The sequence below is a fragment of the Aptenodytes patagonicus genome, chromosome 17 (genome assembly GCF_965638725.1).
Source record: "Aptenodytes patagonicus chromosome 17, bAptPat1.pri.cur, whole genome shotgun sequence".
Taxonomy (NCBI): domain Eukaryota; kingdom Metazoa; phylum Chordata; class Aves; order Sphenisciformes; family Spheniscidae; genus Aptenodytes; species Aptenodytes patagonicus.
Window position 1 is genome coordinate 7,380,742 of NC_134965.1, and position 23,988 is coordinate 7,404,729.

A 23,988-nucleotide genomic window follows, 5' to 3' on the forward strand; every position below is an offset into this window, starting at 1 on the left:
CCGCCGCGGCTGAGCCCGCCGCCGCCGCCAGGTAACACGGGGCCGCGGGCCGGGCGCTGCGGGGACCCCGGGGCGGCGAGGGACCCCCCCCTGGGGCGGGGGCGAGGGACCCCGGGACGAGTCCTCGGGCCCGTGGGGCCCAGCCCGGGCTCTGCCCCCCTCCCCCGGTAGCACGGGCCCTGTGGGGGCCCGGCGCTAGGGCACGGTGCCGGGGGCAGCCTTTCCGGCCGTGGCTCCTGGCTTTGGGGCTGGGGACGTGCTCCTTGCTGATGGGCAACCTCTCGTGTCACCCCCCGGGGCTGCGGAGATGCCATTGTGTCCCCCCTCCCTGGCCCTGGGATTGCAGAGGTCCCACCGTGCCCCTTTCCCCAGCACGGGGGCTGCGGAGGTGCCATCGTGTCCCTCGACCATCTGCAGAGGTGCCGTTGTGTCCCCTCAACCGGCCCTGGAGCTGCAGATGTCCCATCGTGTCCCCTTCCCCAGCCCTGTGGCTGTGCAGGTCCCACCACGTCCCCCTCCCTGAGTCCCATCATGTCCCCCTCCCTGGCCCTGGTGCTGTGGAGGTCCCACCGGGTCCCTCTCCTTGGCTGCGGACGTCCCACCTTGTCTCCCCCAGCCAGGGCCGGTCCCTTCTCAACCCCCACCCCTCCCAGATACAGCATCTTTTGAACCAGCTCCTAAAACCAGCATTTTTTTTCCCCGGGTGGCAATGGGGAAGTGAGACTTGCTGCGTGGCATCTGCTCGGCGGGGGAGCTGGGGCTCCCGCGGGGAGGGCAGGGACGGTGCCGCACTCGGCCGCTCACTCGCAGCCCCTCCGGGCCGTCTTTCTTCCAGCAGAAGCCGATATGGACAGCTTCCTCCAGAGCGTGGAGAAGGACCTGAACATCGACCGCCGGCAGCTGGCCGTCGCTGCCGAGGGGACCCATGTTACCGCCTTCGTCCCGGTGAAATGGCTGGCGAGCCTCAAAGAGCGCCGGGTGCTGCCCGCCCTGTGCCCGCGGCCGGAGGGGCTGAGCGACGTGGAGGTAAGGACCTTCCTGCAGCACTCCGTGCAGAAGCTGCCCGCGGGCTGGACCCGGGTGGAGATCCACAGGCTGCGGAAGGATCGGCTGGCGTACCCCCTGCGGGTGCAGCCCCCCGCCTCCGACCAACGTAACGGCAGCCCGGAGACCCTGCACGGCTTCATGCACAGCGTCGCCTCCCAGAATTACCGAAACCTGTGGTGCCGGGCTCACTGCCTCTACGTGCGGCCGTACTGGCACGCTGACGCGCCGCCCACCGTGCCGGCCCTGGATGCGCTGCGGGCTGCCCTGCAGAAAGCTTACGGCTGCCCCGTCCTTCAGGTAGGCAAGAGCGCGCCCGGTGCTTCCCCCGCCAAGGAGAGCGTGGCGGCCGCCAAGGGGGTGCCCTCCTGCCCCAACGTGCTGCAGGCAGAAGCTCTGCTGGAGTCGGCCAGCATGCTGTACGTCGTCTACCCTTACGTGCAGTACTGTTTGCATGACATCGTGACTTTCAGCCCGGCCAAGCTCACCAACAGCCACGCCAAAATCCTCTTCCTCCTCTTCCACGTGCTGCAGGCCATGAAGGCTTGTCACCAGGCGGGTCTGGCTTGCGGCGCCTTTTCCCTTCGGGATGTGGCTGTGGACGAGAAGCTGTGCAGCCGGCTCCGTGTGAACTTCAGAGAGTATGAGGGACCGAAGAAGGAGGAAGCAAATCTGGAGGCTGGTCTGGAACGACCGACCGAGCAAAGCAGCGCTGGTGTGCGAGGGCAGGAGGCGAGGTGCACCGCCTGCCAGAAGGACCTCCGAGACCTGGTGTTACAGTGGGTACATGGGCAGGTCAGCAACTTTGACTACCTTATGCGTCTAAACAGTCTGGCTGGGAGGAGAATGGGAGACCCCAATTATCACCCGGTTCTTCCGTGGGTGGTGGACTTCACTACCAAAAATGGCAAGTTCAGGGACCTAAGGAAATCCAAGTTCCGACTCAACAAGGGAGACAAGCAGCTGGACTTCACCTATGAGATGACCAAGCAGGCGTTTGTTGCTGGTGGGTCAAGTGGGGAGCAGCTCCATGTCCCCCATCACATCTCCGATGTCCTTTCGGATATCACCTACTATGTGTACACGGCTCGGAGGACACCCAAGGCAGTGCTGTGCTGCCACGTGAGGTCCCAGTGGGAGCCCAACGAGTATCCAGCCAGCATGGAGCGCATGCAGAGCTGGACCCCGGATGAGTGCATCCCAGAGTTTTATACGGACCCCTCCATCTTCCGATCCATCCATCCGGACATGCCCGACCTGGACGTGCCGTCTTGGTGTAGCTCCTATGAGGAGTTCATCGAAGTCCACCGCATGCTGCTTGAGAGCCGGGAAGTTTCTCAGGACCTGCACCACTGGATTGATCTCACTTTTGGGTACAAGCTGCTGGGGAAGGATGCTGTCAAGGAGAAGAACGTCTGCCTCCATCTAGTAGACAACCACACGCATCTGACGACTTACGGGGTTGTGCAGCTCTTTGACCAGCCACATCCCAGGCGCATGGTGGGACCTGCCTACACACCTGCTGAAGCTCCAGCCATTGCCCGGCCTCTTCTCCAGAACATCAGGGAGACTGTGTTTTTGGAGGATATACAAGGCCAGGTGACGGATGTGGTTAATGGGCTGGTCCTGGAGGCTACTCCTAGTGAAACCACCTGGTCTGGGGAGAAACCCATCGCTGGCGAGGATGATTTAGAGCAAGGCACAGAAGCCCTGGATTCGATTTCTGCTACTAGTAGAGCTGCTGATCAGCCCTGTGCCACTGTGCCTTCAGCACAGCCCTCCACCCTCCCTGCTTATGCCACCGAAGGCAAAACCTCAGGTGTCCGACCTCTCCGTCGGAGCAAGGCAGGTGCTGTGGATCAGGTTGACATGAAGATCGCGCTTCCTGAAGGCTTCAATCCGCTCCAGGCCCTGGAAGAACTGGAGAAATTGGACAATTTCTTGGTTAAAGGCTTAAGCAGTGAGATGCATCTAATGGAGCAGCCGTGGGAAGAGCCACCCCTGGGTCTCTCGGACCTCTTCCAGAGGGACATGCAAGCTTTGGGCATTCTGGTAGCCGAGATTATATTTGCACCAAGGATTCGTCCTTCGAAGCCTGACGCATCCCTGTTGGAGCGGTTCCTGATGGTGCGTAATCTGTGTCGCTACCATCCCAAGGAGATCCCGGCCCCGCTCCAGCACGTGCTGCACGTCCTGCTGCAGCTGAACGTGCCGGTGGAGAAGCTTCTGAAGACCAGGCTGGGCAAGGGCGCGGTGCAGTTGTTTGAATACAAACCCGTCTCCCAGGGCCTCCCCCCACCCTGTCCCACGCAGCTCCTCAGTCCCTTCAGCTCTATTGTCCCCTTCCCCACATACTTCCCAGCCCTGCACAAATTCATTTTCACCTATCAGGCAAAGAAGATAGAGGATGAAGGTCAGGGCCGGGAACTTGTTTTCCAGCTGTGGCAGCAGCTGGAGGGGATCCTTTCTGAAATCACTCCTGAAGGCTTGGAGATTCTTCTGCCCTTCATATTATCTCTGATGTCCGAGGAGAATACTGCTGTCTATGCAGCGTGGTATCTCTTTGAACCTATAGCTAAATCCCTCGGTCCGAAGAATGCCAATAAATACTTGCTCAAGCCATTGATCGGAGCATATGAGACCCCCTGCTACCGCCACGGCAGGTTCTACCTCTACACAGACTGCTTTGTCGCCCAGTTGATAGTGCGCCTGGGGCTGCAGTCCTTCCTCCTGAACCTGCTGCCGCACATCCTGCAGATTCTCGTTGGCATCGAGAGCTCGCGGGAGAAGAGCAAATCCCTCCTTGGCACGGCTGAAGATGATGAAAGTGGAGGGGAAAGCCCGGTGTCATGCGTGTTTGGGGAGGAGATCAAAATGGACGTGGAGCACAGCTCCACTGCACTCGACCTCCTCGACTACACCTCTGGCGTCAGCTTCCACGACCAAGCCTACCTGCCCGAGAGCGAGGACTTCCAGAGCGGCCTCTATGTCGGGGAGTCCCTGCAGCCTCAGGAGCAGGAATCGCTCAGCCTTGGGCGGCTGAGCGACAAGAGCAGTGCCAGCGAGGCGTCCCTGGGAGAGGACAGACCTGCGGATGGGGATTCCCAGAAGGACAAGAGCAGCTTGAAGTCGATGGACAGCAGTCAGGACCTGAAACAGAGCGAGGACTCGGAGGAGGAGGAAGAGGAGCGTGATGAAGAGGAGCACGATGACGCTGCTGTTGATGCAGAGCTGACAGTGGCTGTGGATGCTGGTGCCTCCGTGGACGTCACCCTGGCTGATGACAGCAGCGAGCCAGAGGATGGAGAGGGAGAGGAGCTGCCGGATCACTCCGATGACAAAGAGCAGACAATACTCCTGGGTAAGACCCTGCTAGTCTTGAGCCTTTCTGCCGAGCGTGGCAAACGTCCAGTAAAGCAGTGAGTGGGAGAAAGGGAGAGCCTGGGAAGAAGTGGGTCCAGATTTGGGGGTGTCTATGGTCCCAGCTTGGGGACAGCGATGAAACTAGTGTAAAAGGCCAGGTCTCCACTGAAGCGTGCGGATCTGAGACCCAGGGAGCTGCCTGTGGGGCAGGCAGGGTCTGGGCAGCAGCCAGGTGATACCTAATCTGCGCCGTGCCGGGCTCTGTCCTTGCAAACTGTTTTTGTTTTGCAGACACAGCCTGTAAGATGGTGAGGTGGCTCTCAGCCAAGCTGGGCCCTACCGTCACGTCCCGCTTCATCGCCAGGAACCTGCTCCGTCTGCTCACGTCCTGCTACGTTGGTAATGTCTGCTCCTCGGACCCCTGGGGTGGGCTGTGCCCCAAAACAGTCTGCTGGGTGCCTTGTGGCTTGGGTGTAGCCTGCTGCTTCAGCTCACGATGTTGTCTCTGGGCAGGCCCCGCCAGGCAGCAGTTTGTACCAAGCAACGATGAGAACAGTCCCCTGAGTACAGGAAATATCTACCAAAAACGGCCAGTGCTGGGAGATCAGGTGTCCAAGCCAGTGCTGGCCTGTCTTGTGCATGTGGCGTACCTGTACGGAGAGCCTGTCCTCACCTACCAGTACCTGCCCTACATCAGCTACCTGGTTAGTATTGCCTTTTCTCCTCTTCTTGCGCGCGCTGGGGCGAGAGCTGTGTCCAGGCACAAAAGGAGGTTGCACAGAAAATAGTCCAGCCTCACCAGGAGCCTCCCACATAGAAATCTGTGCTCGGTTGAGCTCCATCTGGGCCAGTGTGGGCTGAGCAGCTCTTGATGTGTTGGCCGAGAAGGGCTGTGCTGATGCAGCCAGAAGAGGCACTTTCACCCCCAGCCATAAACTCTGGTCCGTTTCCAGCAAAGCCTGCGGCTGCGTACGTGGGCTTTGCTCTTTAGCAAGCCTCAGCCACTGCAGATCTGCATCGGGCTGCCGCAGCCCCTCCTTCCCTGTTTCAGCCGGGAGCTTTCCCTGTCCAGACCTTTCGATGGCGCGCGCGAAGCCAGAGAAAAAGGTTTTCTTTTGCTTTGCTGGGCGAGCGTGCCGAAAGGGAGCTGGCACGAGGGTGGGGTTGTGATAATGGGCAGGCAGAGCAGCTTGGGCTGCTGTGGGATTTTTAGAGTGAGTGTTTTTAGAGGTCGGTATGGGTAGATAGGGAATGAGCTGCGGAGAGGTTGAAGGAGGTTTTTCAACTATAAAAAATACTGGCAAGACTTGAAAACTTTTCAGCTTGAAATTCATAGCTGAATAGCAAGAAGAAAATGTGTGTAATGCGGCTGGTTGAAAAACAAACCAATTTTTCATCAAAAATGTTTCTGAATGTTTTAAACAGGCTTATTTTTCATATTGCTCCCTTTTTAGTGGTTATAAACACTTTGGTTATGGATTCTTGTTTAAATGGAAAACTTCAATAGCTTTGATAATTTAAACATAGAGGAAAAGAGGCCACAGCTGTTCATTTAAAGAAAACAAAAAGGCATTGTCAGTTTTTCCAATGTTGAAGGGGAGATTTTTCAGGGGAAAAAATCCCATTTTTCAGCAAAATCATTCTCCACCCAGTTGCAATCATAGCTCCAGCTGTTCTGCTTTGCTTTACTCAACTTCTTGCTTGGGGGCGCTGGGGGGATTAATACCCCCGTGAACAGCATTTGGCAGCCTGATATTAAAACGATGAAACTTGCAGGTCACAAATAGGATAAAGTCAATCCTTCTTGCAGGATTTGGCAGAGTGGCTATTTTGTGAGAGGAAGAGCCTCTGTGATGAGCTGGAAGATGGCAGGTGTACAAGAAATATAGCGGAAACTGGGAATTGTTTGTGGTTTTTGTTACTGGCTCTCTCTTCTTGGGTGTTTGATTTGTCTAGGAGTTAGGAAATAGGACAATCTAGAAAGAAATCTTTTCCTGTTGCTGCTGATGTCGTTAACTCTTTGGCATTGCTGTAACCAGCATCGGTACGTTGTCAGCAGAAAAGGATGTGCTCTTCTGCTTAATGAAGTTATTAACAGCTGGATTTCTCGAAGTCAGCAGCAGGTTTGCCCATAATTTGTGCTTGGATATTTCATGCAAGGACTGTTCCTCTGCAGTCTGTGCATCCAGGCTCCATGTCACGTGGGACGAAGACACTGATTTTTGCTTTAAGTTGTGTGTATGTAATAGGTTTCGCCTCTTCCTGAGCTGGCAAACGATGCTCTGCAGCCTCCGGGCTGGTGATGCTGTAGGCCAGTCCGGGGTTGTCTCTCTCCCCGCTGAGTTTCCCAGCTGTGTGGGAGCATCCCACAGGGAGGTGTCCTCCAGAGGATGCCTGTGAGCTTGGGGATGTCGTGCCCCGTTCTCTCCGGGCTCATCTCTTGTGCTGACAGCTGTCTGTCAGTTTTCAGGCTCGTCCCTTGAGTGCAAGACATGAGTTGCTCTTGAGACTCAGTGCTCAGGTTCCTCTCCCAGGAGCTGGGACCAGCACTACCGTGCCGGGTTTTGAGGCTGAGCTTGGGTGATCCTGGGATCACCCTTGATGTGTCCTGCTGGGGAGATGGTGGCCCTGGCACTGAAGGACTCCTTTTGCAGGTTGCGCCCAGCGGCGGGTCGGGTGGTGGCCGGCTGAACAGTCGGAAGGAGGCAGGGCTCCTGGCTGCTGTGATGCTGACTCAGAAGATCGTGGTATGTCTCTCGGACACCACGCTCATGGACATTCTCCCCAAGATCAGCCAGGAGGTGCTGCTCCCGGTCCTGGGCTTCCTCACTTCGCCGGCCGTCGGGTAAGCACTGCAGTCTGCCGTGCCTTCAGCCAGGATCAGCACCTCAAAAGCAGGGAGTTGAAAATGGTTCTGTGAAGGCCTTAAGGCTCCTGAAATTGTGGGGCTGCTCCTGCCCTGATGTGCACCTCCTTGCACTGGTACACAGCATGCACGTAGAGCTTGTGCTGCTGAAGACCTTCTGGTAACACAGATGAGGCAGGAAGCACGAAGCAGAGGAGGGGAAACGGGATATGTGAAGGGCAAGCTGGTAATGGATATCCTCTTCAGTTTCCCCAGTGGTGCCCAGGCCCGTGTTGTCCTGTGCGTTAAGACAATCAGCCTAATTGCCTTGATCTGCCTGCGGATCGGGCAGGAGATGGTGCAGCAGCATTTGAGTGACACAGTGAGAAACTTCTTTGGGGCGTTCTCACTGCTGCAGGAGCTGCAAGACCAGGTCAGTGACGTGGGAGAGGCCCTCCTGCTATCCCCCAGTACCGAGCCGCAGGAATGTGGTGGGCATACCTGCATACACCAGTACTGGTGTCAGCAGCGTCCATCCCAGGCCGTGTTTGTGTAATTATGTGGTGAGAGCATCTGATCTTGGGTATCTTCCTGTTTTCCCTTGTCCAGGGGTTGACGGCAGAGTCACTGAGCAGCTGTGAGGTGCCGGTGATGGAGGTGCCCCTCTCGGATGGGAAGCTGCTGGCCCTGGATCCGGCCATGCTGATGGAGTTACAGAAGGTGTTTAACCCTGAGATGGCCTACATCACCTACATCCCCTTCTCTTGCTTGCTAGGTACGGCTTGGCCACCATCTCCTGGGATTTGTGAGAGAGCTCTGCGCACACGGGCTGGATGTGAACTCGGGAGAAGTCGGAGGGCGTAGGGCTGCTGGGAGAAACCCACAGCTTCTACACTGTGGCTTGGTCTGCTTGCTGGGTACGGAGCCCACTGGGCTTCAGGCTGCTTTGGCTGGGAGCAGCGTGTGAGTGGCTTGTGGGGGACATTGTGTTCACGGCCCTGTGCTGACCCTTGTTCTGGTGGTGGTGGATGACGATGGGGAAATTCCTTCCCTTGGAGCCACATTCTCTCTCTTCAGGTGACGTTATCCGGACGGTTGTGCCCAACCACTCGCTGGTTGAGAAGCTGGCCAGCATCTACCTGGAGAACATGAATCCAAAGAGCCTGCAGGTGGTTAGCCTGGAGCAAACACCGAGTGCAGTGGGCTCAGACCAAGATACGCGAGGGACCGAGTCCTTCTCTAGCCACCAGGAGGACAGTCACTCTGGTACTTTTGGGAGCGTGCTGGTAGGGAACCGCATCCAGGTGCCTGTGGACACGCAGCGCGAGGGTCTTGGCTTACTTTGCCTCAGTGCTGGCACTGATGGCTTTATTCCCAGCTCATCCAGCGAGGAGAATGCCCTGAAGCATGACCTTCCTCGCAGCACCCACATGCTCTGTGGGAACTGGCTGGCCTACTGGCAGTATGAGATTGGGGTGAGCCAACACGACCCCCGCTTCCACTTCCACCAGATCAAGCTGCAGAGTTTCTCAGGGCATTCAGGGGCCATCAAGTGCGTGGCACCGCTCAGCAGCGAGGACTTCTTTCTTAGTGGCAGCAAGGACAAAACTGTCCGCCTTTGGCCCTTGTACAACTACGGGGATGGCACCAGTGAGGTGCCGCCGCGCTTCACGTACGCCGAGCACAAGAAGTCAGTTTTCTACGTGAGCCAGCTGGAGGCATCTCAGCACGTGGTGAGCTGTGATGGGACCGTACACATCTGGGACCAGTTCACAGGTAAGAAGGGAAAGGGTGAGGGCTGGCTGGAGTGAACTGGTCCAGTCCTTAAAGACAGAGGGGCCATACTGAATTTTGATGGCTCCTGTTGGAAAACAGTGCAGAACTGGAGATCTGCTGTGTACCTTCTCTGTACATCTACTGCTGTAACTTCTCCGTCGTGTTTTCACAGGCAAACTTCTCCGGACTTTTGATGAATTAGACAGCAAAGTCCCCATCACAGCTGTGACCACCATGCCGCCTCCCTATCACAGCATCTCTGTGGCCAGCGCAGACTCTGTGCTGCGGTTCATCGATCACAGGAAGCCAGGACTACAGGTAGGGAGTCTGGCGCGCTGCGAGCCCCTTCCTCCATCTGTGTGCTTAATGATGGGATCACGGCTGGCCCAAAGCCAGCTGCAATGACTCTGTGAAAGCCGGCTGGACCAGGGTCTCTTGTCCCCTAAATGCTGGATCCCCTGATCTTCGTCCCACAGCAGATGGACTCTCTCTCTTGCAGCACGAGTTTCGCCTGGCCAGTGGGGTGAGCGCTGGGCTCATCCGCTGCTTGGCTGTCAGTCCTAATGGGCGCAGCGTTATGGCTGGCTTCTCCTCTGGTTTCATCGTGCTGCTGGACACCAGGACAGGACTCATCATGCGGGGGTGGCCTGCCCATGAGGGAGACATCCTGCAGATCAAGGTGAGAGGTTCAGCTGGGATCAGGGTGGGGGGCTGCTTTGTGGGCCTCATCGATCCTCTGAGGTTGCGTGGAGCATCCTTCTGGTATGCGCTGCTTGGCAGGGCTTGTCCGCTCCATCCTCTGGGTGTTCCTCCATCCCTTGCTGTGTCCCTAAGAGGCTGCTCAAGCTCTCCTGCCCCATGGTTAGTGCTGCGGGCCGCTGTTCTTGGTCCAATCTGTGCTGAACGGAGATCAGCCCTCCCAGGTGTCAGTCCCTGCCGAGCAGGTCTGCAGCAGGGGCAGGAAGGAGCCACGTCTCCTGTGAAGAAGCAAATGTGTTGCTTTCTCCGCAGGGCTCTCAGCCCCCCTGGGAGAGCGTTGCTCTAATGAATAACTCTTATCCATATTTACCCACCCTCAGGGAGCGGCGCTGGGGCTCCCGTGTCCTCAACCCAAATGCAGGTTAAACAAAGTTCAGCGATGTGGGTTGTTTACCCTCTCACTAGCTCTGCTAATAAGCAGCTCCAGGCTCTCCTACCCTCAGCAGTATTTTCTACTGTGAGAGAGCCTCCCAATTCCTTTTCCTGAGAAGGAAAAGAATTTGGCAGGTGGTTTAATGGAGAGGGAGACCGCATGATAATCTCTTTACCCACTGTGGTAGTAACAGATGATGAATTAGTTGTGTTGGGTATCAGGATGTTGTTGAGAAGAGGCACAGCCCATCTCTTGGAGGATAGCACTAGAGGAGGTTGCCAGCTACCAGAGAGTCCTGTAGCTTGCAGTGTCCACCTGGATGCCTTGTTAATACCGCTCAGTACCATCAGTTGCTTGGAAATGGCTGGGACCGTCCCAAGGGATTGCACTGCGACTGTTGGATTATTGGCAGCTACCTGCTAATCTCATCTGCAGGATGAGATTGGGAGTTTGTACTGCAGCAGTGTTGGTTCACTGGCCTTTCCTCTCCTGCAGGCTACAGAGGGCAATGTGCTAATCAGCTCCTCTTCGGATCATTCCCTGACTGTCTGGAAGGAACTGGAGCAGAAACCTTTGCACCACTACAAATCTGCATCTGAACCCATCCACGCATTTGACCTCTACGGCAACGAAGTGGTCACTGGCACTGTGGCCAACAAGATCGGCGTCTACTCCATGCTGGAGTCCTCAGCCCTGCCCATCAGCACGACCAAGCTGAGCTCGGAGAATTTTCGGGGTACGCTGACCAGCCTGGCGGTGCTGCCCACGAAATGCCATCTCCTGCTGGGCTCGGACAATGGCGTCGTACGCCTCCTGGCGTAGCGACCCCCGGCCCAGGAGCTTGTGGCTGTCCCGCAGTGCTGGTGGTAGAGCTGAAAGCCGGCAGCGTCGCTTACGGAGGAGGCAGAGTTAGATGTTTCTGAACAGAGGATGCAGGGGGGAGGTGTACTTGTTAGTGAGCACTCGGTAAATCATCTCTAACCTCTTTCTGTATCTTTAAAAAGAAAAAAGCCATAACTGAGAAACCTCTGCTGCTGCTGGGAGAAATACTGGGCGTTGTAGGTCACTGTCACCCCTGCAGAGAGGCCTGGAGCTTTCCGTACCATGTGTGCCTGATCCCCAGGGGACTGTGAGCTGCCCTCCAGAGTGATATGGACCACAGGTATCCTCTCTCCTTCAGTTAAAGGGTAAGAGGTGCCCCTTGACAAGAACACAACGGTATAGCTACTGCCATCTGCACTTGCCCTTCACTTACACTCCTGAACCACTGAACAGTCTTACTAGGATAGTATAAACTGGGCCTGGGAACTGCCGCCTTTGGAGCTGCGTGGTGCTGGGCATCTCCTCCTCCTGTGGTCTCTCAAAGCCCAGAGGATGTACTCTATTAACTTTAGGTTCTGCCGGCTGAGTTAGAGCCTGTATGGGAGGAGGAGAGGTTAACTAGAGCACTTCTGCTGCCTTACTGGCTCCAGGGCAAAGGCTGGAATGGAAGTCAGCCAAGGTACAACCCCCATCTGCTCCGCCAGTTCATTTAGGAATGGACTGCTGAAGAGGGACAGTTTGGGATGGGAATGTGACCCTCTAGGGAGGCCAGAGCTAGATGCTTCCATAAGGATTTTGGCTTCTGGAGCAGTAGGATAGGGATGGACTGTTGTTGGTTCCTGCCCCAGCAGCACTGCATCCTGTGATTAGGGGGTGAGAAATGCCCTGTGTGCCACGCACTGGCAGCGTTTCTCAGGAAATCATCCTTCTAATCCTCTCCTTTGTGCTGGTCAGACTCCTGGGGAAGACAGGACAGCAAAAAGGTGCTCGGTTTTGTCCCCTCCTGCCCTTGTAGGGTGAGAGCCAGGAGGCATGATCCAGCATGGTCTCCTCCTGACCTTCCCTTTGGGACAGCACCGCCTGTTCCCGCACCCAAAGGTGAGGAGAGTGCTGTTTGACCCAGCAGTAGGAGCAGTTGCCTCACTGCCATTGCAGCCCTTTTCCCATCCATCCTTCAGCCTAGTCAGAGCCAGTATTGGGGGAGCGGGAAGCTCTTATCTTGGGCAGAGGAGGAGCCTGCTGTGGGTTGTCCTGCGAGGGGAAAGGGCTTTCATTCAGCTGCCGGTTCAATCTGAGCCACCTGCAGTTGGGAAGGCTGTCCTCCGCTTCCAGGGAGGGCCAGGAGGTGAGCAGTTGGCCCTTGCTATCCTTCCCTACTCAAGGGGAGCTCTCAGTCCTGTGTTGCCTATTAACCATTTGCAATAGATGTAAATATTTACTTCTAATAAACTCTTTGAAAGAGATGCAGAGAATGGGTGTGTGGGGAAGCTCTGTGCTGGAGGGGCCTGGGTGCAGTGCGGTGCAGGGCTGGGTGTGCTGGCTGCAGCTCTCCTGCTCTGGCAGCCAAAGCTAAAGCTCTGCGTTCGGGCACCTCTTGTGTTCCTGGGTGAGCTGGAGGGGGGATGCTGTGAAGATGCCCTGGATGTAAGGTCGAACTGCTGCACAGGGACTTGGATCTGCTTTCCAAGGGGAAGTAGCTCCCCACGTTGCAGCGGCATGTCTCAAAGTAGTTTCTGGTTGCAGAGCTCAGACCTGTCTCCTTTCCACTCCTTCCCAGCGTCTGGGGTGTTTGGGAACCAAGAGCCGCTGCAAGGAATGGATGGCTGCAAGCGCTGCGATCCCGTTAGTGTTCCCCACCGCTCCTTAGTGAATCCTCTCGCGCTGAGGACATGGTCAGAGCCGGGAAGGATCACTATTGCTTCTGCATAAGGCACAAAACCGCACAGGACAGGACCGCTGGAGTTCTGCCTGTCCCTGAGCTTCTTCCTCCATGTCACAGCGGTGCATGCGTGCCGTGGAGCCCGGCACCGGCGCCAACTCCTCCGGCAGGGCTCCGGTGCGTGCTGTGTCCCAGAGGAGGTACCAGCTGCTCTTGGCTCAGCCCAGCCTAAGCATCGCTGCCTCCTGCTCGGGTATGCAGCCACGGGGCCTTGGGCACCAGCCATCTGTTAAAACCAGCGCCCCGTGCTTGCTGCCGCAGAAGCAGCTGGGATACAGGGAGTAAATATCTGGGGTTTTCTGCAAAGAAAATTCCATAAACAGAGTGAGCCCTGTGGCAGTAAATACCAAGCCCTGTGTTTTCACTAAAGGTTATGAATAAAAGAGCGTGTTCCCAGCACAGGGAGTATATGGAAAGCAGAGCCAGTACTAGGGACAACTGACTTTGCATGTTACTTCTGCTGATGGGAGTTTTGGAGCTGGTAAACTCGGTGTTAACATTGTCTTGAGGGTACAGCAGCCCAAAGCGTCTCCCCATCTCCAAATGCACGACAAATTCACTCTTATCCCCGAAACAAATGTTTAACCGGATGCTGTAGGTCAATATTTGCCTGCCAAATTCTCAAATAGGGGGTGGTGCCGAAGGTCGCCGCCGACGGGTAGGCGGGGTGGGCTGGACAAGAGACTGCGTTTGCCCCGCACAGAGCTATTGGCCGGGCTAAAGCAGGTGCCGGCTCCAACGTGGACATGAACAACCTCAGGTAAGGGGCAAAGAAATGAGGATTTGACGGTAAATGGGGGATCCTCCAATAAGCAATAGTGTCTCTCTGGGAAAGGGGAGTGAATTTGGCAGAGGGTTAAAAGATGGGCACCACCAGGGAGGAAAGGGGTATTCAGGGTTATATGTGGCTGCAGGATTTGGGGTGAGGGAGGAGGGGGAATGAAATGGCCTCAAGTTTTGCTTCTTCTACTTGGCAACTGGGGTCACAGCCCAGCAGTTTCGGGTGAAAGCAAGGACTGCTCAGAGAGTGGAAAGCAGCCCCAGGAATTAAGTGTATGGCAGCTGTGCCAACAGCTGGGCTTTGGCATGGAGGCTTTATGTTAAGAAGAAGAAGAAGATGCTATTTCTGTTTGAAAGGGAAAAGTGGCTGGGTGAAGCAGTGGCCAGGGTGGGGTTTCATCCATGGCCCTGGAAGCCCTGCTCCCACTGTCCCGTACCGGAGTGCGGGGGTGGGAGAGGCTGGGTTTGCCAGCAAAGGGGGAAGGCGAGTGCTGGGAAGGGGAGGACTCTATTCCGGGACATACTGCTGAGAAACTGCTCTGGTATTGCATTTTCTACCTGCAAAGTCCCTCCCAGACAGCACTTGCTGAGTGCCTGCAGCCCCTCTGAGGCAGGTTAGTATCCCTTCTCCCAAGAGCCTAGGGTACGGCTGAGGGTGCTGTGCCCATACTTTGGCGGTTTGCACAGGAAAGGAGCAGAGACTTGTCTTCTTCCAGAGGCACGGCGTGTGCAGGACTGATTAGGGAAATACCATTTGCAATCCAGAGGAATGAGGGTGATGGGGTCAGAAACGCAGGATCCAAGCAGGAGAGCATCGTGTAGGAGCCTGGCTGTGGTTACAGCTCTGCTCTGGTGTGGGTCCCTGTTGCTCTCTGATTTCACTGCCTTGGCATTGGACGCAGGAGTCCTGTGTTGTTTCTTTGCAGCATTGTTCATCTCTCTATTGCTTTCTGCAAGCTCCTGCGCCAACCTGTTTGGCCAGGTTGATAATTTTCTCCCTGTAGACCTGAATAGGCTCCACTTGCTGCTGCCAGGCAGCTGGAAATAACTTCTCTCTCAGCTGGTCCTTCTGTTCCAGAAATATGGTGTTCCTCTGGGGTCTGTTGCTGCTCTGCCTGTCTGCTCTGCACAGTCACCTAAGGGTAAGTTGCTTCACTCCAGCGATGGTGGGGGCGTCTGCGGTGCGAGCACAGCCCTCTCCCCAGCCAGCAAAGGGCAAGGGGAGCGAGGTTGCTCTCCTGCACCAGACCATGGGGCAAATACCACCTGATGCTTCTGCGTGAGAAGCCCTAGAAGGCAGATTGGTGGAGGACACTGCTGCTCTGCTATGGGGTTAGCCTGTGCCCCAGTGCAGCAAGGTTTCTAATCTTCTTTTTCCCAGCTAAAGTAGCTGTGGATATTCTCATTATTCAAGTGGATTTCTGTAGGAAATCTTTAGAAACTTGGCTTCAACTGTATTTAGTTACCATGACCTCCAGGGGTTAACAGGAGGTTGTTTAATAACAGCTCCCCCCCCCCCCCATTTTAAATATGGATCCCCGTCAGATCTGAGATTGCAAAACCGCACTGCTCGCTCTCTAGAGCATACATTATTTTCTACCCTTCTGACCTCGTCCCTTTCTAAACAAATCCAGCATTTGCAGTCTCTCCCAGCTCCTGCTCACTTCCACCTCCCCACGGTGGACCCCACCGCCTCTGCGCCTGTATCCTAAAGCCCTGCCCGTGCTGTAGCCATGTGGGGGTTGCTACAGCCAGACTGGTGCCAGTCTCTGACCTGGCCCCATGGGAATGTGTTGGGAGTGGGAGCAGAGAAGACTGACTCTGGGAATTCAGAGGAAATTATCTGGGACCTGACTTTGTTTCTTGTTGGTTTGGGGTTTTTTTCCCCCTACAGTTTTCTTCGGCACATGCCATTGAGCAAAAGCGTCTCTTCTTAGACAAAGATGGGGTGCTGAAGGTAAGCAATGACTGGTTCCACCCAAGGGGACTGAAGTTATGCTGTGGTATTTGCAATGGTTTTCCAGTTTGTCCTGAGGTAGGATGAGTCCAGGCAGCGCAATCTAGCAGCACCAGTGCAATGAGAAAGTCCATCTTTGTGCAGGCTTCCCTCCCCGCCTCGCTCACTGCTGCTGCCAGCACTGTGCTCCGTCGTGTTGGAAGCTCCAGCCTAAATAACTGGGCAGCGTATGGAGTAAACATCAATAGCTGGTGCGTACAGGGACTGGCAGGTGGATTATTTAATCTCTGATTGATAAAGGAAGATGAGGAAAACAACTAGCTATGAGGGTGACAGGGAGAAAGACCCATAGCTGATGCTACCCATCGAGCCTGGCTCTGACAGTACAGCACTCCTGCAGTAGAGGAATGTCATCCGGATGCTGGTGGGAACAGAGAGATCTGAGGAAAAAAGCATGTGTTTAAGACCATCTGAATGTGAGGACAGTAGCAGCAGTGCTATAGGCTAAAGCTTAGAAAACTGGAAAATGAGGAATTTGGAGAGAAAAGGGATGGAGTAGAACAGACAAGTCAAGAAGAGACAGATGCCTGGAGGAGGATTTGAGCCAAAATGGATCAAGGCTGTGACAGCAGTAGAGGGTGCTGACCGATGCACGAGGCAGATCGGCAGTCCTAAAATATGTGAGAGGAGGTGGTGAAATCAAGGTTGAGGATGATGGATCTATAAACGGTGGAGGCACAGGACGTGTGCTGAGCAGGTGGTGATTCTTGCCCTCAGAGCATGCCTGTTGGGCTCATTTGCCTGGAGCAGGCCCTGAGAGCAAGTGGAGGAGGAACCACTGCAAGACCCTCACTCAGTCCATTTTCCCAGAATACAAGACCTTCTGTTTTCCATACTCACTGAGGTGCTTTTAACCTCAAGGTTAAAAGGCAAACTGAAGCGAATACACCACCAGAGTAGAGAAGCTGGAGAGTTTTCTCAACCCATTTAGGTGTGCAGTAAAACCCATGAGGGAAGGTCGCGCCGTGCTCCGGCTGCTCTTTCCCAGTGCTATCCTTCTCGTTTCTCCCCAGGACGTGAAAAGTGTTGGAGTTGTACAGTCTGCTCTGCTGGGAGCCGTCCCAACCCTGCTGAATGCAGAGCTGATAGATTTTACCTATGACAGCTTCGAGCAGACTGACGGACCCATGTTACCTTTCACCACCACCCCGCCAGGCACGAGGAATGACTGGAACTCAGAAGATGAAGCCATAGCTGGGGCTGTGGGCTGTCATGAACAGCAACCATCTGGGGAAATTGCCTCTTCTGAAGAGGAAGGAGAGGCTGAAGATAAAAGCTGTAAGATGACTTGGAAGAAGAGCCAGAGGCTAGCAGACGGCTTGATGAGATTCAGCATCGATCTCCTGAAAGAGGTCCAGCTGGAGTCCAACGGAACCAATGTGATCCTCTCACCCCTCAGCATCGCCCTTGCCTTGTCTCACCTGGCACTGGGTAACTTCTTACTTACAAAAGCACCGTTTCCTGCCCTTACCTGTACCCCCTCCTGGAGGCACTAGGAACCAATGTGCAAAATGCAAAGATTAAATACGGCACCTTCCACTTAATCTTACTCCTGCAGCTTTAATTAGGTACGATTACAATTGAAGCTGCCCTCTGTGGCCCTGCTGAGGCTCCTACTCTCAGGTTTCTCCAGCCTCTTTTGTAAGGCACAGTATATTTCTAACAGGAGGCAGCTAGAGTAACGTCCCTGTTTTCCACTACATGGACATAACCTAACAGGAATTTGACTTTGCTTTTTAGGAGCAGCAGATCAGACAGAGAAGCATTTGCTGGAGGCGATGCATCTGGAGTCAGTGCCCTGTCTCCACGACATGTTGGGCACCTTTTGCAGAAGGCTCGCAGAATCCACCCTCAGCCTTGCGTCGCAGCTGTACCTGCAGAACGGTGAGAGCTGGCACGGGGGAGTCTGTACTGGTGTAGAATAAAACTCTCTTGGTGTCAGAGAGTGATGGAAGCACGCTGCCATACTGGGAGACGTCTCTGTTTCCGTAAGCACTCCTCCTGGGGAGTGTCATGCCACTGGATGAGCCACTGAGCAAATGTTTTCAATGTCTGATGACTTAATGTAGAATTCTTCCCCTCTGCCAGGATTTGAGGTGAAAGAGAAGTTCCTGGAGGATTCAGAGAAATTCTACAGGGCAAAGCCCATGACTCTTTCTGGGATCAGTGAAGATGACCTCGTAGCCATAAACAAGTGGGTAAAGGAAGCAACTAATGGGCAAATACCCACCTTCCTACAGCAGCTCCCTGAAAACACAGTGATGCTCTTGCTCAATGCAATCCATTTCCAAGGTGAGCTCCACAGGCCTTGCTTTTCAAGAGGAATAGTTAGAAATCTACTAGTTTTCTGCAAGCACTGTAGCTGAATGGCATCTCCTTTCATTGCTTCCTGCTAGTCAATCTGCTTGTTCTTTTCTTGTACATCTGCTGTTCCTCTTGCTTAGATTTCTTTACAGTAATGATTCCCAACTGCTTCACATGTGCTAAAAATGTTACTTGACAGCAGAGCCAGAATGCAGCAGGTGGAACCTGCAGTATTTTTGCCTCCTGGTTCAGGATCCCAGATGGCGGCACATCACTGCTCTTCTTAACCAGGTCACATGCAACTCACTGCACACCAACCACAGAGCTCGGAGGCAGCTTCTGTGGATTTCTTTCTGACTACAGCACAATGGTCAGGCACATCTTCCTCTTTTAATTCCCTGAGGGCTGTGCATCGAAACACAGACCAAACACTGACTTCCAGTGTAAATCTGCAAATGTTTTAGCTTGGTCTTGGAGCACTGTTTCACCCTACGCAGCACTCTTCATTTTTCAAAGTGCAAACAGCCATTACTTTATCTTCATAGCCTTCAGTAATCTCCCATGCTGAGGCACGAGGATTAATCCTTGTTGTTTTTGTTATTCCATAGTCCCTCTCTGGAAGATAAGAGCTTCCTGCTGTTAGGGCTCTTCCAGCCTTGGTACTGACTTCTCTTCGCTGTATTTCTACTTGCCTGGTGACCCTCTGCCTTGTTGGAGAACTCATGACAGGAGGAGTGTCAGCTAGGCAGTTTCTGTTTTCCTACCCAAGTTTAACTTCATTGATTTCTAAACTTTTCTTTTGATAGGGTTTTGGAGGAATAAGTTTGATGCTAGCTTCACTGAGCCAGATGTATTCCACCTTGACAATGAGTTCGTGGTCCCAGTTGAGATGATGAAAGCCCAGAAGTACTCCCTGAGCTGGTTTACACTGGAGTCCCAGGACATTCAGGTAGGGCTCTATTAGGAGCATTACAAGTTTTGATTGGAATTTCCTCTTGCTATGATATTTTACAGATTGCAAGTATTCTCTCCAAAAAACAAATGTCTTTTAACAGGCATAGCACACAAAAATTTAATAAGCATCCTTTGTCCTTGCTTCTAGCAAGAATGTTGAGTCTTCACTCTCAATCCCTAGAAAAAAACCACAAAGAGATATTCCCACTAAGTGGGAATTAATGGAGTTTTAAAGCTCTGAGTGAAAGATAAATGAGGAAATATGGAAAGGAATTCCCTCAGACAATGTACTGTTGGAGCCCTTCAGAATATAGCTACTGCCAGAGTGGGTACAATGTTTGTGCATGTGGGCTTCCACTCTGCCATGTGTTCAATCTTTACAGGTCAGTGGCTAAATACTAAAATCTAATGCTGTTATTCCAACAAACTTTCTCCTCTGAAGAAATCAGATACCACCTTCCCACCAGGCTGTTTTCGCCCAATAGCTAGACTGGCTCTGTAGACCAATTAGAAACAGACGAAATTAAAAGCATCACTTTCTGGACTTTCCTTCCTCTTCCATAAATTCTTCTGGTTGGTTTTATTTCCAGGTGGCCAAGTTCCCCTTTAAGAGTAACATGAGTTTTGTGGTCATTGTACCAAACCAGTATACTTGGAATACCTCTCATGTGCTGGAGAACTTCCCTTACAAACAACTGTGCAGGCTTTTCCCCAGAGAGGTACCCACCACAGTGAAGATCCCCAAAATAAAACTGGGCTACCAGCTGGAACTCAACAAGGTTCTCAGTCAAATGGGTAAGGTCTCGAACAGGATTTGCACAGATAAGTGAAGCTGATCAATCTATATGGCATCTGTTCACTGACACTAAAAACTGCCATCCTTGTTTCTAAAGCTGTGCCTCACAGCTTGCTCCAGATAACATCCAAACTCTTTCATTTCATCTCTTATTCCTCTCCTCCTCCTTACTCTTTGCTTGCCTAGCACCAAATGTTTTGCTCCAACAAGATGATACTATAGAGAAGGCAGCATTCACAGTTCCTCACAATTTTTACAAGTTCTTCCTATTCCCCTATTTGTAGCCAAGACCAACTTCCTCCCATGCATCAACCTTTATCTCTTACTTTGTCATTTAACATATTGTCCAGGACATAGAAATTGCCAACAGAGAGACTGCAGATCACAAAACCCGGAACGGAGAGCTTACTGAAATAAACCACCATGCACTGCATTTCCAGATGAGAATAAATTAAGAGTTCACTTTGTTTTGCAGAATTGCTTAAAAAAATAATCTGTGTAAAAGTGTTTCCAGCCTAGCGAGAAAGAGCCTTCAGACTTGCTGCTGCTTTTTAAGGAAGGCTTTAAGTTCTTACACTACTATTCGAAAAGAGGTGAACAAAGCTTGTGAAAACTGTTCTGGTTTTGGCACCCTCAGCTCTTCATACAGAGAGGGACAGGGGAACCTGTCTGGACTGCAGCTTTTGTTTCTGTTGCCTGCCAGTTCTCCAGTCCTCCATGGTGGACAACACACGTAGTAGCAGATTATGGAATTGCTTTCTTCGGACAGCTTTGAGAAAAATCAGAGCTGGTGGCACCAACTGGGAAAGGTTAACTTTTAGTCTCATTTCTCTGTAGGCCTCCAGGAGCTGTTCATAAGCCCAAATCTCCGGAAGATCACAGATGAGCCTCTCTTCGTATCCAGTATACAGCATCAGTCTACACTGGAGCTTAAAGAAGATGGGGTGGAAGCATCTGCTGCTACCAGCATCGCGGTTTCACGCTCGGTCTCTGCCTTCAGCCTTGACCGGCCCTTTGTCTTCATTATCTTTGAAGATGAAACAGGCATACCACTTTTTATAGGCAGTGTCCAGAACCCTAACCCCAGTGCTGCTCCACAGATAAAAAAGTCATGGAACTCAGGTAAAGCAACAGATGTCAATGAGTACCCCATGCCCAAATAAGAGAGGAGCAGAGCCTAAGCATTCTGGGACTGCTACCTAACCCTTTGGACCAGCTAAGAGAGGCCTCCTGTCCTTGGAGACCTCCCTCTGAGGCCACAGGAAGCAATCCCTTGCTGTTTTCCTTTATAGATCCCTAGAGACCAGTCCTGGGGTAGCCCATTCCAGCCTTGACGAGCTTCTCCAGGCTGGAGTTCCCCTCTGTTGAACCTGAAAAGCTTGCTCTGCCTGGATTTCCCTTCCAGGGTTCTCAGTCCTGGAAGGGAGACTTCCTTGTCCCCAGACGCTAATAAGAGTCTTTATTAAGCTCTTATTAAGAGTCCCCTGTAGCCTGGAATCATCATTAGCATCTGGCAGCTTGGACAACAGCCAGAGATATTAATATGGCTCTTCCTTCCGCAGTTCCTGTGAACATGTCTCCCTCAAAGTGTTCCTCTGAAAACCATCTGTACTCACCTAGAAAATGACCTCTAGATCAACTGGACTAGTAACCAGTTGTCTTCTCTAGGATGCATCACAGCCATTTCCAGGCACAGGCTCTTTTCAAAAATTCCCTTTTCCCACTCCTTGGCTATTGGGATCTGATGTGGAAGGGCCTGCAGTGGGAAACCCCTTTGGATCCTTATCTCCAGCCCTTTTCCTGGGAAACTCTGGGTTCTTGGGTAATGCTAGATTTTTCGAGACATATTTTGTAAGGTGTTTTTTAGTAATTTTTATGTTGGCAGAATAATAAAGAGTAAAGCAGAATGTATTTGCTTAAGGTGTTGCATTGAAAGACCCAACAGAGAAAGGAAAAAGGCACGCAGCTTGAATAATTGCAAAGACTGGGAGAAAAAAAGTCTGGGCGTGATAGATGGAACGATAGGAGGGGCTCTTGCAAAGGATCTGCTTTTTGCTAGACCTCATCACAGAGGACAACAGGGGCTGTGAGGTGAAATGGCTAATCTGTAAAGGGTGTTCAAGGACAGAGTCCAATAAGCTTTGGGCATCTCACCTGCAGAGTGTGCAGGGAACACTCACTGGGTCAGAGCCGGCTTTGTGAGGTGGGAAGAATTCCTTGAATTAGGGCATGAGCTCAGTGGCATAGGGACAGGAGGGTATTTTGCCTGTGAGCAGCAATGCACTGATAAGCAGGGACGTGACAGTCCTTAACCTTTCTCTTGGGCAAAACCTGACCATTGCTGGTATCTACTAGGAGGTTCAAAGGTGCTGATCCGGCATCTGCTATCTGCGATTCGTTCTTCTACTGGGATATTCCTGGCTCCACAGCACAATGCTATATGGATGGCTGGGACAGCTTCCAGGGGAAGGAGGGGCAGATTTTGATGCCTGTAGCTGAATGTCACTGCTTTTGCCCTGTTTTGGCAAAAGGCAATGTCCCATTACAGCTTCACTTTTGTCAGAGATGGGCACAGCTCCCTGGGTCCTTGTTCTGAGGTAGCAGTGCATGTCTGAAATAAGCTACCATGAAAGAATCTTGGGAACCCTCCATCCAACCAAGCCATCCTACCACTTAAAAATATTAGTCTAACTCACTGTAGCCTGCCATGCTGCAGCTATTTCTGCACAAAACAACTGCTGTCCATAGTTGATTTTGCTTCTGAACTGCCTCAGCTTCTGGGTAAAAAGGATGGTGCTCTGTTTTTGCAAAATAGCAGTTACAGAGCACAAGGGCCATTCTTCTGGCAGTGTTTTCCTCACTTGGGAAGTCTGCCTTCCCTCAAAGGAAGGAGCAGAATGCTTCTGGAGCCTCCGTCCCTGAATAGTCTGCACCATCTGCTGGAATAAGAGAAGGACTGACTCACTAACCACGAATTTCGGGGATGCAGGAGACTTCGGGGAATAAAAAGTCCTGGCTCAAACCTGCAATTACACATTTCTGGCAGTCTAAAAGGGGAAGAACGGCTAAAGATAATGTCTACCCCTCTAACCAATCCAATGACACGTACCCTTCAAAAAAGAGGGTGTAATTATGGGGCCATGTAATTTTAACAAGTAAACCCACAAGAATTCAGCCCTATTATGAGGGCATAGCTCTAGCCCACAAGGAACATTTTAGCTTATTTATTTATACAGATTCATTCCTAACATTCAGAAATACCATCCCATGCCTTAGGTAAGTCCTGCTTTGGCTACTGCAACCTCAGCGCTAACCTCCCTGTTGCACTGTAACCTGTGCAAAATTTGAAGTGCAAGTCTTCCTTTTCATGCCTCTGCCCTCTAGCTTCCCCTCTTCTAGTAAGTTTTTTCCCCTCATTCTCAGTTTCCTGAACAGCTTGGTTCTTATTTTCTGTCTTTCTGCCATCCCTCCTCCTCCAAGCTATTCTTGTCAAACTATTAATTTCATCTTATTTGACAGTACAGCAGCCCTCCATGACTGTGCTTTGCTCAACAAATTATCAGTTACACCAACCTTAAGACTCTTTTTCACTCTACCGACTCTCCAGAAGAGGCAGTTTGTAAAATGCAAAGTAATATTAATGTCTCCGCTCAGGAATTTCCACTTTGCGTTGCTACGCTTTCATTTTGACTGAGCTCTATTCTGAAAAGGCATGACTAGCACAGAGCGTCTGCTCTATAGCTCATCTGCACCACTGGCTGAGAATATCAAATAAGTCTCAAAATCTTTAATATTACATGTATTTTTTCCTTACTAGAGCAAATTCATATGAACATGATCAGCACTTCCATAGCAGAGGTGAACACTGTTCAGACAGCATATTGCCTACCATCTTGAACCCAAACCAGAACAACAGTAAAATGTTTGTATTGAGTTAACAAAACTGATTTAAGTCCTTGCATCTAGTTAGATGAGTATAATGCACCGTTTCAGGGATACCCTTCACCTACAGCAATAAAGGTTACTTTGGTCTATAATAACATTCTATACAACTGCCACTCTGATTTAAATGGTTCAAAACCAAACTTGTATTTAAACAGATGGGCTTTCATTTGAAGATACACATGAGATGTTAAAATTTCTCTAGTGGTCCTTCCATAAAGGGCATTATAATACCACAAATAAGGTACCAAAAAGAGATGAAAACCACCGGACA

The 23,988-nt window shown here is 52.4% G+C and overlaps 2 protein-coding genes across 4 annotated transcripts; both read left to right on the forward strand.

Annotated features, from left to right (window-relative positions):
- The first annotated feature begins 664 nt into the window (after positions 1-664).
- On the forward strand, positions 665-12,452 carry WDR81 (WD repeat domain 81). The gene is made up of 10 exons (XM_076354401.1): positions 665-4,405; positions 4,699-4,806; positions 4,921-5,111; positions 7,062-7,252; positions 7,520-7,685; positions 7,862-8,027; positions 8,330-9,028; positions 9,201-9,346; positions 9,528-9,707; positions 10,656-12,452. Exons 1-10 carry the CDS (start codon positions 847-849, stop codon positions 10,980-10,982), a joined length of 5,733 nt encoding a protein of 1,910 aa, XP_076210516.1. The 5' UTR covers positions 665-846; the 3' UTR covers positions 10,983-12,452.
- Positions 12,453-13,608: 1,156 nt separating this feature from the next.
- SERPINF2 (serpin family F member 2) lies at positions 13,609-21,683 on the forward strand. 3 transcript variants are annotated; one of them, XM_076354725.1, is made up of 10 exons: positions 13,609-13,681; positions 14,780-14,843; positions 15,596-15,658; positions 16,732-17,149; positions 17,459-17,602; positions 17,807-18,010; positions 18,829-18,971; positions 19,567-19,771; positions 20,610-20,894; positions 21,335-21,683. In XM_076354725.1, exons 1-10 carry the CDS (start codon positions 13,668-13,670, stop codon positions 21,397-21,399), a joined length of 1,605 nt encoding a protein of 534 aa, XP_076210840.1. In that variant the 5' UTR covers positions 13,609-13,667; the 3' UTR covers positions 21,400-21,683. The 3 variants fall into 3 exon arrangements, with proteins under 3 accessions (XP_076210840.1, XP_076210843.1, XP_076210841.1); XM_076354726.1 differs by lacking the exon at positions 13,609-13,681 and adding an exon at positions 14,220-14,315; XM_076354728.1 differs by having other exon boundaries at positions 20,610-21,683.
- Positions 21,684-23,988: the final 2,305 nt, after the last annotated feature.